This window comes from Pyrgilauda ruficollis, unplaced genomic scaffold (genome assembly GCF_017590135.1).
Source record: "Pyrgilauda ruficollis isolate IOZ18807 unplaced genomic scaffold, ASM1759013v1 scaffold3, whole genome shotgun sequence".
In the NCBI taxonomy this organism is placed as follows: Eukaryota; Metazoa; Chordata; class Aves; order Passeriformes; family Passeridae; genus Pyrgilauda; species Pyrgilauda ruficollis.
In genome coordinates, this window is record NW_024524377.1 from 8,972,142 (window position 1) to 8,988,054 (window position 15,913).

Consider the following 15,913-nt stretch of genomic DNA (forward strand, 5'->3'; position numbering starts at 1 on the left):
ATTCCCTTGTTTCTTATACAGCAGCAATATAGAAAGGAGACAAATTTATTTTTGTGGCCAAAAGCAGGTAGTTAGAGGGCTGGATTTGTGTTAACATTTTCTTCATTATTTATACTGTGCTATCATGTGTTATCAGATGCTGCTAAAATAGGCAGAATGGTTAAAATTTAGAAGGATGAGGCTGTTCACAGAACAATCTTGATCAATTGGGTAAATGGGTTATGAAATGCACTATGTCTATGTCAAGTGGTGCAGTGAAGTAGAAGTAATAACAAAGCTAAGCAAAGTTTAAAATAGCAGCAGATTAGTTAATGTGGTGTCAGGAGGGAGTTGACCTCTTTGATAGATCCATCTCTGAATACTTGATCTAGTGCATAGTAACAGTGAGCAGCTGTTAGAGTCTTCTTTCGAGGGACAAAAAGAGCTTAGGCATTAGATCAAGGTTTGAAAAGTCTGATTTATTTAAAGGAAGGCATTAGCTAACTGAGACTGTATGACTTACGTTCGGGGAGAAGGGACTTGGACTCAAGGAGAGATAGACCAGATGGGGCTTATTTACAGAATGTTAGGAAGTGAAATAGTTCAAGTGCATAAATCTGCAGTCATTGGACAGACCAAAGCTAAATGTTTAGGAGCAAGGGGCTACTTGCTGAGAAGGACTCAAAGTCATACACTTCAGAGTGGTGAATGAGGCAAAGAGATTTACAGAAAGGGTAAAATCTATTTGTCAAGTGAAGCCCCCTTTTCTCCATTCCTGTTGAGTATTTCCTTCTGCTCACCTTCTCTATTGCACCTCCTTTCCTAAGCTCTTGGCTGAAAATTTCTAATTTCATACTACAAATCTGTCACTCCTCAGTGTTCCCTTGAAGCATATAGCATTAATGAAGTAAGAGGAAAGGCTCTGTGTGCTCTGTGCTGTGTAATTACTTATGGAACTTGTTATTAGCCAGGTTTATATTTAGGAATAACTGACAGATTTTTTTAAGGGTTAGGAGGGAGATTTTTCATGCCTTCAAAGAGCATGTGTGGTTTTATTGTGATGTCACAGAATAAACATTAAAATGATGGAGAAGCTAAAATTCGCCTTCCTGATAAGGAGGGTTGGACTGAGCTCGGATATGGGCCTATCTGAATTTAAAATGTGTACATGTGAAAGAAAGTGGAAGCACCTGAGATTCCATATTCTAAACCCAAATAAATTTCTCTTCAGCAGATACCAAGGAAACCACCCTCAACATTTTTTAATGAAAGCAAAAGAATAATTGTAGGTTTGTATGTGTGTGTATATATCTGTGTGAAAGAGTTAATAAATCCAGGATTAAGGAAATAGAGGGTGTGGAGACTACTTTTCAGTAACAAGAAATGATAATACACAGTGACATGGTGGTAGCAGAAGGCTGGCCATATGCACAAGTTTATTATTTTCCATTCTTTGATAATAATAAGCCTTCTGCAACCATTTTTAGTTTGTTTTCATCTTGAAATATCTCTGCTCTACAACCAGCAGGTGAACCCTGTAGAATTTTGGCAGTATTACATTCAAATGTACAGCACCGAATGCAAACTCATAAATCAAGGTAAATTTTATATAAAGGCAAATTTTAATGAAGGAAGTGCTAGCTGATATGAGCCTTGTTGGTCATTTAGCACAGCAGTGCAGTAATGCAGATCAGATGTAAATACCATACAAAATGGTTGACCTATTGATCATGTAGCTGATGCTAACTTGCATAGGCAGTGTTTTGCAGAAGCATGTTTTATTTTTGTTGGCTCCTTTTCCCTTCCTGTTCTGCTTTCTCAAGAATGATGTGAGGTTTATTATTAGCTATTTTAGCCAGGATGTCTTGAAAGATTTCATGCATATGCATTTACTAGCAACACGTTGATTTTGATTTGGTATTCACAGATCGTAGGGGAGAGACCTTTTGGGTCACCTAATAAGCAGTTCATGTTTCATTAATTGCTTGAAGTTCAAACAACACTCTGACAATATTGAAGACTGTGCAGAACAAAAGCATAATGAAATAAAAATTATCTGCTCTTCACATTTTGGCATGACGGGTTACAGAACCACCTACAACCTTCCCAGTACTGCCACGCCAATTAAATAATAACTGACTATCAAAGCAGTGAGGAGATCCTCTTTTTAACATCTTGCTTCAGCTGCTCCATGCCTTGTGTGAGTTACTTACCACAGCTGTGCTGATGGAAAGCCAGATGATCCTGCAGTAGAAGCAGGAGGATGTAGGGTCAAGATTGAGCCCTTGTGAATTAGGATCTCTTGGAACAGCCACACATGGAGAAACGGTTTGGACTGAACTTCTTCCTATTGCTAAATCCTCTGCCAATAAAGAGAGCCAACATTTTATTCTACAAGGGATTTGGACAAAGGCGTCTGCATATTGGTCCAAATCCAAAATCCAATGGCCTTTGGATCAGGCCAGATGGGATCAGTGAGAAATGTAAGTTGCAGGATGGTTTTGATGATGATTCTGCAGATTTTCTTTGTGATTGTGCTGGACAGACCTCCCTCTGTCCTTCCTTCCTTCCACACAGCTTTAGTCATGAGTCACACAGTAAAACTCTCTGTACTGATGCCTCAAGTAAGCTGAGGAAGCACCTGAGCATTGCATCTTCTCTGGCATCAGCACTGCTGCTGTAGGACCTAAGGGCCAAACACTGAAACAAAACAGTCATTTATGTCAAGGATTAAATTTATTGTGGGAAAAGATGAGGTGAGATTGCAGGATATGGCAATGAAAGAGGGAAACTGTTTGATGTATTGCTTGGTATCTGAATTTTCTAGGGCATTAGAACAATACACATTAACTTTAGTAGAACTGTGAGTCCTGCACTTGCCTAAAATTATACAGCAAATATAGATGCAGTTACCAGAAAATGGGGTGAATAATCAGTAGATCACTTGGACTGTATAAATTAGAAGCTGCAACGAATATTTTCTAATGAAGTGAGAACAATGCTGTTGGGAAACAAATGACAGAGTGCAAAGCAGACACCCCCTGCGAAGAACTCCAGGCCCTGTGATCCACACTTCATTACTAATCCCAAATAATTCATGGCAATAAAATACTAACATGGAGAGCTGAGACACAGAAACCAATTCTGTCTTGGGAAGATGAATTCCTCTGAATAAAATAACATGCTGGGCGTTTGGTGTGCAAAAATTAGCAAAAAGAAGATTAGTTCAATGGGTTCAAGCATGGTGCTAATAATGCCAAGGTTATTCTGTATGGACCATTCTCTTGAGAGATGGACAGGATGATCCTTGTGGGTCTCTTCCAATTCAGTGATTTTATTCTGTGAAAAAAAAAAAAAAAGTCGCGTTCAGGATATAGGAAAGAGAATCTCTGTATGGATTTTAAATGTCTCTTTCTTGGTGATGGTCATTTTCATTGCTGCTGAAAATCACACCTTTTTTATAGAGAGGAGGCAGCCAGTGGTTTAAGTTAAAGCTATTTAAACTGCTGTCAAGTGCCCTAGAGGAATGTTTGTCAAAGTCAGCCTTGGTCTCTGAGGATGTTTGCTTCTCCATGGAAAACTTTGTGTTTCAGTGTCCTGCCACTTAATTTGATGTGTTGTTACTTCAACTGAAATTGGCTAACCCATTTATTTTTGGTGATCACAGCACATACCTTGATAGCACTGTGATATAAGCTTTTTTCTTTTCCCAGTGACCCTTTCACTGCACCGTTCAAGCCGCAGGAAGTGGCTGTAAAGTTCACATATAAAGCAGTAGTTGATGATACCCAGTGTTCTCAAGAAGTTATCAACAGTGTCCCTGAAGTATTTGCTTTAGCTGCACGATGTTAGCTGATGTAATCAGCTGGGGGAAAAAAGCCATATATATATGTATAGATACAGTAAATCAGATTGAAATATAAATTCTGTTCCCAGTGAATTGCATGTTTAACAAAGGCCATTTCCCTTGAACAAAGTGGCATTTAAGAACATTAAGTGCTTGAATGGTAGAGTACATATTTTTAGTACTCACCGTGAGTATAGTATTATTTGAAATAGAATAGTAGGGGCAGGGGGTTGAATTGGCAAAGAAGCATTGTGCCCTTTCTTGTATGATCCTGCAGTTGCAAATATCACTTCAGGGGACTCCTGATTTGCATAATGCCTACTATGAAGGGAAAGCAAGAGAGCTTACTGATGGGGAAAAAAGGATTAAGTGGTGCGTCTCAGTCAAAATCTATTAGTGTCTTTTCTCCCTTTATATCATTGGCTCGAGTCAAATTGAGCAGTCAAGCATGCCTGGAGGTGTGGCTGTCCTGGGATGATTGTGCCCAGGGAGGGATGTGCCTCTCCTGGCGCCCCCACCCCCTGGCAGCAGGGGCTCCGCGGGTTGCTGTGTGTGAGTCACAGATAGCGGACTCGCGTAGATAAAGTATTTAAGAGTAGGGGAGGCTGCCAGTTCAGATCGGAGTGTTACCTTGCTTCTGCTCCCTCTGGGATACTAAGCAGCTGCTCACAGCAGTCCCCCGATGGGAATTGAGTCCCTGCTCCATCTGTTTTTCATGCAAACCCTTGCTGCTTCACAGGGTGTTGCTGCTCCCTATAGGGTGGGAATCCTCACTGTTCCCTTTTCCCTACCATTTTTAAGAGAGTCTGGCTTTTGAGATGATTTTCTGTTTTTAAGCCATATTAAGTTTTGACACTGTGGGTAGATGCTTCATAGTATCCTGTCACATCTTTCTGTTTATTAACTCGGTGTTCTCTGCTCCCTCTTTACAACCAGGTATATCTCCTCTACAGCCAGGTTAGGGATATGGTCCATGCTCTGCCTTCTCACAGGCTAGATCATCATGGATGCTCACATAAGCCTTTCTTTGGAGTAGTATTACTGCAGCTGTGATAATCTGTTTGTAGGCAGACAAGTTTTGGTTTGTTTTTAATTAGATCAATGAGTGTAGCTGGAAAATCTGGCAGGTTTTTGAACATGTGAGCTGCTGTTTCAGAACTGAAGACAGACAGATGTGTTCTAAAGCTTATCTGATTTTTCCGGCTACACTAATTTATCTAATGACTGATATTACCTTTTTCTTGCAATTTTCCCCTTTCCTAATTTCTCTGAGGTTGACATGTACAAGCCTGCACCCACCCAGCTGTGCTGGAAGAATAATTAATTGAAGAACTACAGGAATGGGCACAACAAAATTGCACTGGACTTGCTGCTGCTTACTTACGTGACTTCCCCCTACTGGTCAGCAGCGGAATATTTCAAATATGCCCTTTCCTCATTTGCTAGAAGTTAATGGTTCTCCCTTGGTCCAAAAGCTTGGGGTGATTCTCTCCTCTTTGCCGCCTCGAATCTCTGGCTAGAAGTGTTATGTGTATTAGCTGGACCAGGAAATCCTCAGTGCCACCAATATGTGCGGGAGGAATTAATTATGTGTTTGCAGAAGACTTTAAAGGGAGCCATGAAAGAGGCAGGGAGCTAAAGCAAAGAGGCTAATATTAGACAAATAATTAATATCAGAAAACATATAACCTTTGTGCTACACTTGGAGACGAGCTGCCTTGTTGTTCTTCTTGAACAGTGCCACTTGCAATTAATGGATTCTTAAGTAGAGTTATAAAGAAATTGAGCTACATGCATACAAAATAAAGATATCTGTGTCAGTATTCAGGACTAGAGCTCAGTTTCCAGAGTGTTTGGCAGCTCTGAGTGAGGACAGATGAATACTTGAGCTTTTTTTTTCTGGACCATGACCATTCAGATCTGAAGAATCACTGAGAGCTCAGGGCTGCTCAGGATGCACTGGCTGCTGCCACAGCATGAGCTGCACAGGTTGGGGCAACACTACAACCACAGCCACTTTCCCTGGTGCATCATGTATATATACAGGAGAGGTTTGGCATAGGGGAAGCAGGAGTAACTCTGCCTGCACTCACATAGAGCTGGGGGAATCATCATTAAGTCAGCTCTAATATCATCCTGAGATTTAGCACAAAGCATGTGAATAAAGGAAAGAACTGAAAATCTGTGGGTGAAGGAATCTAGATGGACTGTATCCCATAGTCTCTGAGAACCAGCTGATGAACATCTCCAATTACCTTTATAAATATCAGGGACCTTAGGCAAACCCCCAATGCCATGAATTGCAAAGGTAATACAAAAGTGTTAGTGAGAAAGCAGGCTCATTTCTGCCCTGCTAATTGAGTCACTGTTAAGCTACATAAGTCCAATGCACTGAAGTCACACAAGTAGCTTGAATAAATCTGTGTGGGAAACGTCAGTTGGATTTGGGGATAAGACAGAACATCTGTGAGCATACAGGCCCACAGTCGCTGGAGAACGCCTGGACCTTCCCCATTCAACCAAGCACATCAATGGGGTGTTAAATCCTGCTCTGTCTATAAAATTTGGCAGTCAGGGCCCTGCTAGAGAGTGAAACCCGGAGAAACAAATGGGATTGACTCGACTGTGCTTTCAGTTACAGCAATAGAAACTCATTGAAACAAATCTGTGTCAGTATTAATATGTAGGAAGATCTGAATTAATATTTGAGAGGCAGCATATCACATACCCTGATGAAATGAAAGGTGGTTCAGCTGAGCTGACAGCTGAGCCAAGACCTAATGCTGAGCAGGGAGAAATCAAACATAATCACTTTTTGCACAGAGTTCAAGCTGCAGATTCTCAGCTGGTTAAAAATGCAGCTTCACTCGTCCCTACATCTAAAGAAAAGAGGGTGGTATTGGTGTCTTAAATAATCTTGTGATGTGTAAATAGAAATTGGCTTAGACAGGAAGGCTGCTGTAGAGATTGAAACCTGGCTAATGGACTGTGAACATCGGGCAATTGTTGATGGGAACAAACAGGGCTATGGGCAGGAGTTGTTTGGGACACTGCAAGCAGTAATGCAAGGTTTGGCTTTATTTAATATCTTCATTAATGACCTTGGAGAGAGTGCAGTCAGTGTGTTAATTAAATGAGCAGAAGATATTAAACTGGGAGGTGTGTCAAAAAAACAGCCACTGGTATAGGGCTAATGGAAAATGACCTGAGGAGGTTACAAATGTAGAGAGGAAATAACAAGGTGAGAGGCAACATGGGGAGAAAATAAAGCAATCCTGAGGAAAATAATCAAAAAGCAGCTATTTAGAGGGTGGGAGAATTTGGAAAGCAGAAAGACTGTAAGACACTGAATGGAGTTACCAGATGGCAAATTGGGCCCAGTTTTTACTTTTATTTTTATTACTTCTTTTTTCACCACTGCAGTTACACCTTTGCAATTCTCAGTCTAAATGCAGCACTGTGGGCTGGCACGAGGCTGCATGACTTGTGCTGGTAATTCATCAGAACAAGCAGCTCTGAGGCCATCCAAAACCTCAAGGCTGCTTGCTCCAGTATGAGAGCAGTGGGGCAGTGAGAGCTGTGCCCCCAGACAGCCCCAGACTAGTTACCATCAGTTGAAGCCCAGTGCTCCAAACCATCATCTGTGCACAGAGTGATTAATGTCAGTTTTAAAGGGCCATGATTATGCTTCTGGTGAATTTGTCTGAGTACTGGAGCCTGCTGAGCCTCTCTAGTAACACTCTTGTGTGCCTGGGGCACCCAGGAAGGGCATTCACCAAGGCACAGGAGTGCAGCGAGGAGACAGTTTACACCTTCCCACACAGCTGAGATCATGTCTGCTATATCCTGTGCACCAGCTATATTGGGAAGCAGTTGGGGCAGCCTTGAATTCCTTTTTTGTGTCTGGACACCACGTCATGGGTGTTGCCACCCCCAAATCATAGGCAAGCTGGGGCTAAATTGCAAGCTTTAGGCTAGACACCTGCACTTGCCAGTGGGAAGATTTCCATGACCTCCTCAGACTTCAGTTTCCAGTTCAGAAAAATACTTCAGTTTGCCTTACTATTACATGCAGTTTGTTTTACCATCTTACTCATGTGCTTGAAGTCAGAGATGTGCCAAAGCATCCTTCTGACAATGGTCCTTTATGTTGCCAGTTCTGAAGGGTTTTATAAGTTTACAATGGCAGTAATATAACTTCACTCCCTCCTAAGTGCAAGGATAAAATAGCTATTTTCAAACAGCTATAAATAACTTTAGCTATTCATTTTCTGATAATTGGATGTTAGTTCTATTGTCAACCTGAGCACATCTACAGATGCTGCCGTCATTTGGGGGTTGTTTAATTTATTTACCAATAACAGTGAACAAAGAATCTCCAGTCTAAAAATATGGTAAACTTCCATCCAAAAAGAAAATGCAATCATAAGTTTAGTGTCCCAGTGGGATTTTTTTGTATCTCTTTTTGAGATGTATAACCTTCTTATATAGAAAATAGGTTCCTCATCTGTACATCTACACTTCACTGTAAATCCTGCAAACAGCCTTATTGAATTCATCAGGAAAAAGCTCAGCACATAAACCCTGGCCACTGCTTCCTTTGACTCCACGTAGGCAGAGCTTAAGAGGTTTTATAAAAGCATCAGGTGAGATAGTTTGCTTGGCATAAGACACTAAGCAAATTTTAAAGAAAAAACAGAAAGAGAAATCATTCAAGTCTTAAAAATCACTCCTAGCTTAGAGTAAATACATGGGTCTCATAAGGTCTTTCTGGCAACTTTCCATCTTTCCAGGGTTATTTGTAATTCTTAGCTCAAGAGGCACAGCAGTGTTGTGGCATCCAGTTGATCAGAAGAAAGGGACCATGTGGGTGGGCCAGACGTCATGTATTTTCTCGGTGTCAGTTATTGCCAAAATAGGTTATTTTAGTTGTATGGTTTATTTTGTTGAAATATAATTATTATGCTAATTATTCCCAAATTTACTGATTAATTATAATTCTGAGATCTCTGCCCTGGTACTTGCAGAGATGTACAAACTTTGGGAAATGTTTCATAATATTAATATATTTCCACAGCCCTGAGTCATTTGGCTAATGTTCCAACAAAGCAAAAAGTAACATCCTTTAACAAGAAGGCATGTCTAGCTCCATGAAACAGCTGATCTGCATCAAAAAGGCATTTTGCTCAATCTGATTTCATTGCAAGAAGCAAATGGTTTAAAAGGAGCACAAAAGAAGCTAAATGTTGGATCTTGGTTTCATTACATCATTGCACAATTCCCTTATCCCTCCATTTTCCTGGGGAATGAGGGGGCGTAATGGCCATCCCACTGTTGCTACAGGAGGTCTGTTGGATGCTGTTACAAGGAAAGTTGGAAAGGCTGCCTCAATTCTTTTAGGAATATTTGTGTGACTGAGTTCAGCAGGAGTGTTGTCCTTGATTTCTGCAGCGGAAGGATGAGGGATGCACATGGGCTTCATTTGGATTTACTGATAGGAATGGGTTGGCTACAAAGTTGCTGTCTGCTCCCTGGACCCTGATTTTAGACCTTTTGCTGTGCTCACAGTAGATGACCAGGGTTAGCAGTGATTGAAGTTGTTACTCCTGGTTCCTTCATGCCTGCACTCATCCTCTGGTGAAGGAAAGGGGAAGTTTTTCTTTGCAGTACACTGGGATATTCAACATTACAAACAAAATTCCAAGGTGGAAACCTAAAGCTGTGCAGCCCTGGCACGGGCAGCATGTCTCTGATGAGCCACGGAAAGGTGTGCACTGCATTGTTCAGCTTCTTCAGAAGCTGAAGTGGTGGTAACCATAAACACTGAAAAAAATTGTTTGAAGCTGCCCAGGGAAGGTCCCCAAACTTTTTTGTTTTTTACCTTTCTAAAGAGGAAAGTGTCATGGGTAGGAGGTAGAAGGAGTGAAATTATACCTGTTCACAGAGAAATAGTGGAGGAGCTGTGAGGCTGGGGGATATTGTCCTTGCTCACTGACTTCACTGGGATTCTGGTGCTGCATAGCTGGTGAAGATTAACCTACAAAACTCCTGGGAAACTTGCTGACTCTTCCTCCACAACCCCCAAAATAGAAAGATCTGGAGCTTAGAGAGATTGCTGAGCTCTGAAAAGCCTGAGTGCTTTCTACACGAGCAGATTAAGGAAATCTTGCCATCATATGTTACCCTGTGGGAACTACATTATGGCCCTAATTTTGGTATTAGTTGTACAAGTATCACATGCTTTTAGAAGTATCATTACTTCTCAAAAATATATGGACTTCTTTTTAATTGGGAGTGAGGAAATGCCCATCTACTTCTTAAAACAAGTTTTGAAATTTTCATGACTGCATATTGGAAATTGAAACATTTGATCTGTTTATGTGTGTAAGAAATGTTTACACAGCTTATACTTGCAGCTGTGGAATGAGTTTGGAGTAGTACTGGAAGTCCCATACTGTTATGTGTAAAGATGTTTTGATACATCTGGGAGAATGTAAGCAACTAGGTCAGTGGATAATGACTTAATGATTTGGATCAGAGGCAGAATTTGGGGAAGTAGTGGCAAGGTCTTACTAGAGAAAAATGAACAAATGGAAAATCTGAATGATGACTTAGGCTAAAAATATCAATGGAGAAAGCTGAACAAAGTTAAATGTATGCATATGGTACAATAGAGTCATGTTTAACACACCCAGCACTGGGCTGTAACTGGGAGAAGCAGCCTGTGAGTGCATGTGAGTGCTCTGCCTGTGATGTGACCCTTCCTCTCAGACTCCTCCATTTCTAACTGCACACTTGCATGAGTGATCAGATTGTTCATATAATCCCATAAATATTGAAATACTCAGGATTCTGTTGTGCTTGGCATGGACATGCAATGCACCGACAACGAGATCGGATCTCTTGGTTAGTTGAGAGATCACATATAAGGGAGCAAGCTGCTGCTCTTTTACAGTCTGTTAAAGCCATAACCATCGTAGTCCATCTGAAAACATTCCTGCTTGACAAAGCACAGTTCCTGGGTCAGAGATTTTTTCAAACTATATTAGTCATATGCCAATGCAGCCTAAAGACTGTGTAAGGTGTCATTTAAAGAAAGCAGTTGAAGTTTGGCTTGCTTTTGAGTGATCCACTTGGCTGTGTTAGAACATGCTGGTGGCTTTCCTTCTGCTAACAGGCTCTTCAACTGTGGTGAACAGACCAAAAGAAACCAATTATATCAGCTATGCCAGGATGTCATGGCACATACTCTAAGGGAGGAAGCAGGTAAAAGAAATAATTGTTAGTGGAATGGAGTACTTTTCATAAGTGCATTCCACAGGTTTTCATATTAGCTCAGTCTGGCTTCACTTTTTATGTGGAATATTATACTTGCACAAATACCAGAAGCGTCTTTCTTCTCAAGGCAGGATAGGACCAAAATGATGACCTGAAATGCATTTTCCTTGGTGTTTGGAATACATCGTGTGTATGGCATGGAGATTTTGCCACAACTAATTTGCAGCAGTAAGCATTGATCAGGGTTTTGGTTCTTTCTGCTTACTGTGCATAGAGTTGTAAAAGGTTGTAGTTGCTGGCCAGGGCAGTCAGTAGTGTTTGATATGGGAGGAAGCAGACAATAAGAGGAAGGTACTGGTTGAGTGTCAGGAAAAGTGTCATTGGAAGGGTCTGGAGGTGCTGAGATGACTGACATGTCTACTGCCCTGGAGGGTGCAGGACAGTGGTGCAGGAGGGCTCAGGTTGCAAAGACAAGTCTCTTTTCCTTCCCTGAAACCTCTGGTGAGCTCTAGTGCTGGCTGGGCTGCTTCAGTCAGCTTAGCTGCTGCAGCCACTGACAAGCCCCTGCAAAAGCACCAAAGGACTGTCCCTTCTAGGAGGACTTGCTGGGTGTTGTCTTCAGGAAACACTTCTTGGCCCTGGTCGTACTGGGGACCTGGCTTAGGGGGCTGAGGGGATGAGACACTGGCAGGAGTTAGGCTGGGAGCCAGGGTCTGGTTAGTGTTGGTTTTTGTGATGGGCGGGTGACAACTTTGGTGACAACTCCTGCCTTTCCTGTTGGGACTGATCAGTATTGCTGGGGGCATCCGTGGGTGCAGCAGGCTGTTCCCATCCCACAGGAATTGCAGTGAGTTCACGCTGTCAGGAGGCTCTGACCTCAATGGCATAACCCACACAGTGATGGGAAATGCCTTCCAAAGGGAACGTGGTTGGCCATCTCTGTGCTGTCACTGTGAAGAGCTGTGGGATGAGAGCAGGGGTTAAAACTCTGAGTAAAGCAGCACAGGAATCAACCCAGAGAAATTTAACTGCAGCCTCTTCTCCTGCAGTGAATGCATGAGTGTGTCTGTGTACATCTCTAAATTTCACTGCTGCCTAATTTCTCGTCTACAAAATATCAACCAATTTCTAGTGCCAAGAAACCTAATCATCTGTTTATTAAAATGAGACAGACAATAAGTTTGTGGGGGGAAATGTTAAGGCAGTGCACATTGATCATGCTGATTTAGAACAGTACTGCCATTGCAGCATTTCCAGAGACAAATTCTTTGTGGCTAATTGCATTATAAATTCTACTAAACCATTTTATGAGGCATTTCCCTAAGATATAAGCCCTCCATCAAAAATAAAATCAAAAAGACCAAATGACCAGTTGTGGGATTTTTCTTAAGTAAATATTATATGAACATAAGAAGAGAGAGAAGGAAAAATGCAAATCATGTTAATTGCTAAATCTGTTGTGATGAGCTAGTTTTTAATACTGTGAAGTATGTTAAAACTCATACAGATTTTCCATCTCAAAGCCAAAGAACTTGAGTCCTGAGGTCTTTGTTCTCATATCAAGATGGTCCTGAGCTATTTCAGGTCAGGATTTTCATCTCACTAAGTTTCAGAGGTGGCAATCCTGTCATGTGATGAATCTTAACCAACCCAGACAAGGCCTGAAAGCTGGACCAGCTTCAAGAGAGTCCAGAGAAACTGTGGCAGTGGGACTCAGCCTCTTCCTTCCTGCTGTGGCCATGGAGTTACGGTGCCAGCAGTGGGTATCCCAGACTAGGAACATCAGTAGGAAACAGCAGCCATCATGTACAGCCAGTGTGAACACCTGTGGGGCTCACCACACAGCAACTCCCCAAATACTCGGTGGTAGTACTTAGAAAAGTACCTTTTTACAGGGAATTTCAAACTTTGTTTTTCTCAAGCTGGGCCAGAAGACACAGAAGCACAGAGCAGTTAATTGGATTTCCCAAGGAAGCATAGCAAGCACTGGAGGACTGAGGCTGGCTTCCTTGTTTCCCAGCCTCCAGCACAAAGCAGCAGACTGTTGGCCTCACAATACTTTAGTATTTCTTTGGGTGACTGGGAGCAAAGCATGACACTTCCTTTTTTACATATTGAAGGGCACAAATTCTCATTTCTTGAAAATATTTGTCCTTGGCTCCTACAAGTGTTGGGCTATGGGATCAATTTAGGGACTCCAGGCAGGGGGAGATTGCAGTCAGACCAGGAGGGGCCTGGGTCTCCTCCAGTTTTCATGTATGAGATGTTTCAGGCAGTGCTTATTTCTGAAAAACTTATTTGGTGGTTCAGCAATTGGGAAATTTCTTTGCCAGGGTAGCTTTGGCACAGAAAAGCTTTTCTTCCTAACACCTTGTATGAAATTGTATGAGCTTACAACTCCCAGGGTAGCTGTAGCTGTCAGTCTGCTGATTAGAAGAAAACATTTTCTTTTCTTCCTCCTCCTCTCCCCCTCCCCATGCAGTAAAATTATTTGATTACAAAGAAATAGGGAGATAAATGTACTGCCTGTGGTCTTGTCTTTGAGCCCAGGGTAGCTGATCATTTCAGTGGTCACAGCTGGGATGTGGATGAACCCTGACTGTGCAGTGGGCACATGCACAGGGTGAGACCCTGCTCCCCATCTCTAGGGACCCACTGCTGTCAGGTCACCCTGCTGCTGCTGGGGGGGACAGAGCCTTCCCCAGAAACTTCCATCTGCACCTGCCCTCAGGCAGGGCAAAGATTTCTCACCTTGCTGAGGGAGCCACTTTGCCTGGAGTTCAGTGGGTCAAGTAAAGCTGAAGGAGCTGGGTAGTTCGTGGACTCGAGCATAGTTAATTAGTTCTCACCTTGCCCTGAGCTGGGTCAGGCATGAGGGGTTTGTCTCATGGGGGAACGGAGGTGAAGTGGTTCCTCACTAAAGCAGCATCAGATCATGCCAGAACAACCATTAGGGCCCAGGATTAGCTGGCTCATTAGACCTCTCCATCTCTGCTCCTGATGGGAGAGATGCTCATGCTCTCTTTAAATGTGCTGTTAATTAAATGTTCCCTGAAGATAAGGATGCTGTAGCAGCACGCCTAGTGTTGACTCCCAGAACAAAGGAGTGAGTTCCCTGCACAACAGCCATTAAAGGTGCACTTTGGAGTGACATAGACCAGAGATAGGCATAAGAAATTTAAGCCAGGGTTTAGGTGAAAAAACTGTGATAAAAGTATCTCAGACAAATTCACAGAAATTAGATGATGTGAGGAAGGAGAAAGTTCCATAGAATTATTGCACACAGACACACAAAGTGTGATTTTATCCTTGTTCATAGGTAACAGCTGGCATAGCAGTGGTCTTTAATCTGGGAAGAGGGGGACATCTGCTTGTTGGTGGGAAGAGGGGAGGGACAAAAAAAACATTTCTAAATTTCTCTGGTAAAACGGGCATTTGTTGTTCTAATTTTTTATGTTATTGTTTCCGACAATTGTTACGTGGTTGTTAAATTTTTTTAAGTAATTTTAGATTTTCCAAAAGTGACCATGATTTGTTACTTATACTGTAGCTTACAGAAGTGACACACTTAATATCGGGGGGTCCAAACCTGGATATCTACCAATGGAGATGGAGATCAGGTAAATGCACACCTGCTCTTCCAAAGAGGAAAAGCTGCCGTTTGGCACCTGGTTTGAGAGGGAGCCACAGGCTGCACCAGGAGCATTTTGGACGAGGTTAGAGCTGAGCGCTGCCGTTAATCGCCAGCCTTCATGTAGGCCCAGCATGGCTTTGTGTGACAATGGTGTTCGGACAACACGCCATCCACCAGGGGACTCCGTGTCCCTGGAGAAGGCTCTGGTCCATCCCCAGCAGTAGCTGAGCACAGGGCCACTGAGGGAGACCTGGCAGGAGCTGTGGTCCCCAAGCCCAGCCGTAGCGAGCGCGAGGTGCCAGCTGGCTCTCCCAGCCAGAGGGAAGGTGGTGGTGGCCGCAGCAGAGTCCGTGCTGGAGAAGGCAGGTGAGAGGGAGGTGCCTGCAGGTAGAAAAGAGTAATTGTGGGGCACTGTGGCCATGCCTGTCATCTCCTCTTCTCTTTTACAGACACTTAACAAGAACAACTTGATACCGGACGACAGAACCAACTTCTATCCGCTGCAGCAAACCAATGTGTACACAACAACCTATTATCCCAGTACACTGAATAAATATGATTACAGGCCTGAGGCCTCCCCTGGAAGGACCTTTACCAACAGCTGATGATGGGCAGATCCTATGGGACTGGATAACTTCCTATATGATTTTTTTTTAAATTGATTTTACGGACCAAATACTGGCCCAGCTTCTAGATGTAAATATTGTACAGTAGGGTCTTTTTTTTTCCCTTTGGTTAATTGTGTTTCTTGTAAACAGCACATCTCCTTACAAGGACAAGAATTCAAATGGACCATTCTGCAGAGCTTCTGTGGATATTTGTCTGGAGATAGCTCTTCTACTGCAACTGTTTATGGCTGGAAGGTCAGCGTGCTGTCCAAGGCTGAGGTTGTCGAGGAAGGGGCTGTGTGCTGGGCTTGGTGGCCATTGAGCAGCCACACACAACACGTGGGAGCACTCCAAGAAGGCAAGAGGTGGCCTACTGGAGCAGGGCTGGATGCATCATTCCTGAGCCAGGACAACAATGGTGTGCTGGATGACATACAGCTCATGGAACAGGCCAAACAGGACTCATCACGCCAACAGCTTGAGGAACATTTTCTTTTTTCTTTTTTTTTTTAAATTTTTTTTTATTTGTTTATGTTTCTGAGGGGAAAAAAAAAAAAAAAAGTAGTA

The 15,913-nt window shown here is 42.6% G+C and overlaps 1 protein-coding gene across 1 annotated transcript in view; it reads left to right on the forward strand.

Annotated features, from left to right (window-relative positions):
* Window positions 1-15,395, forward strand: part of SEMA5B (semaphorin 5B) — a 128,295-nt gene extending 112,900 nt beyond the window's left edge. Inside the window, exon 21 of the mRNA XM_041473521.1 lies at window positions 15,188-15,395. Within this exon, the coding sequence (XP_041329455.1) occupies window positions 15,188-15,343 (156 nt within the window). The 3' untranslated portion in view covers window positions 15,344-15,395. The remainder of the gene's footprint in view (window positions 1-15,187) is intronic.
* Window positions 15,396-15,913: the final 518 nt, after the last annotated feature.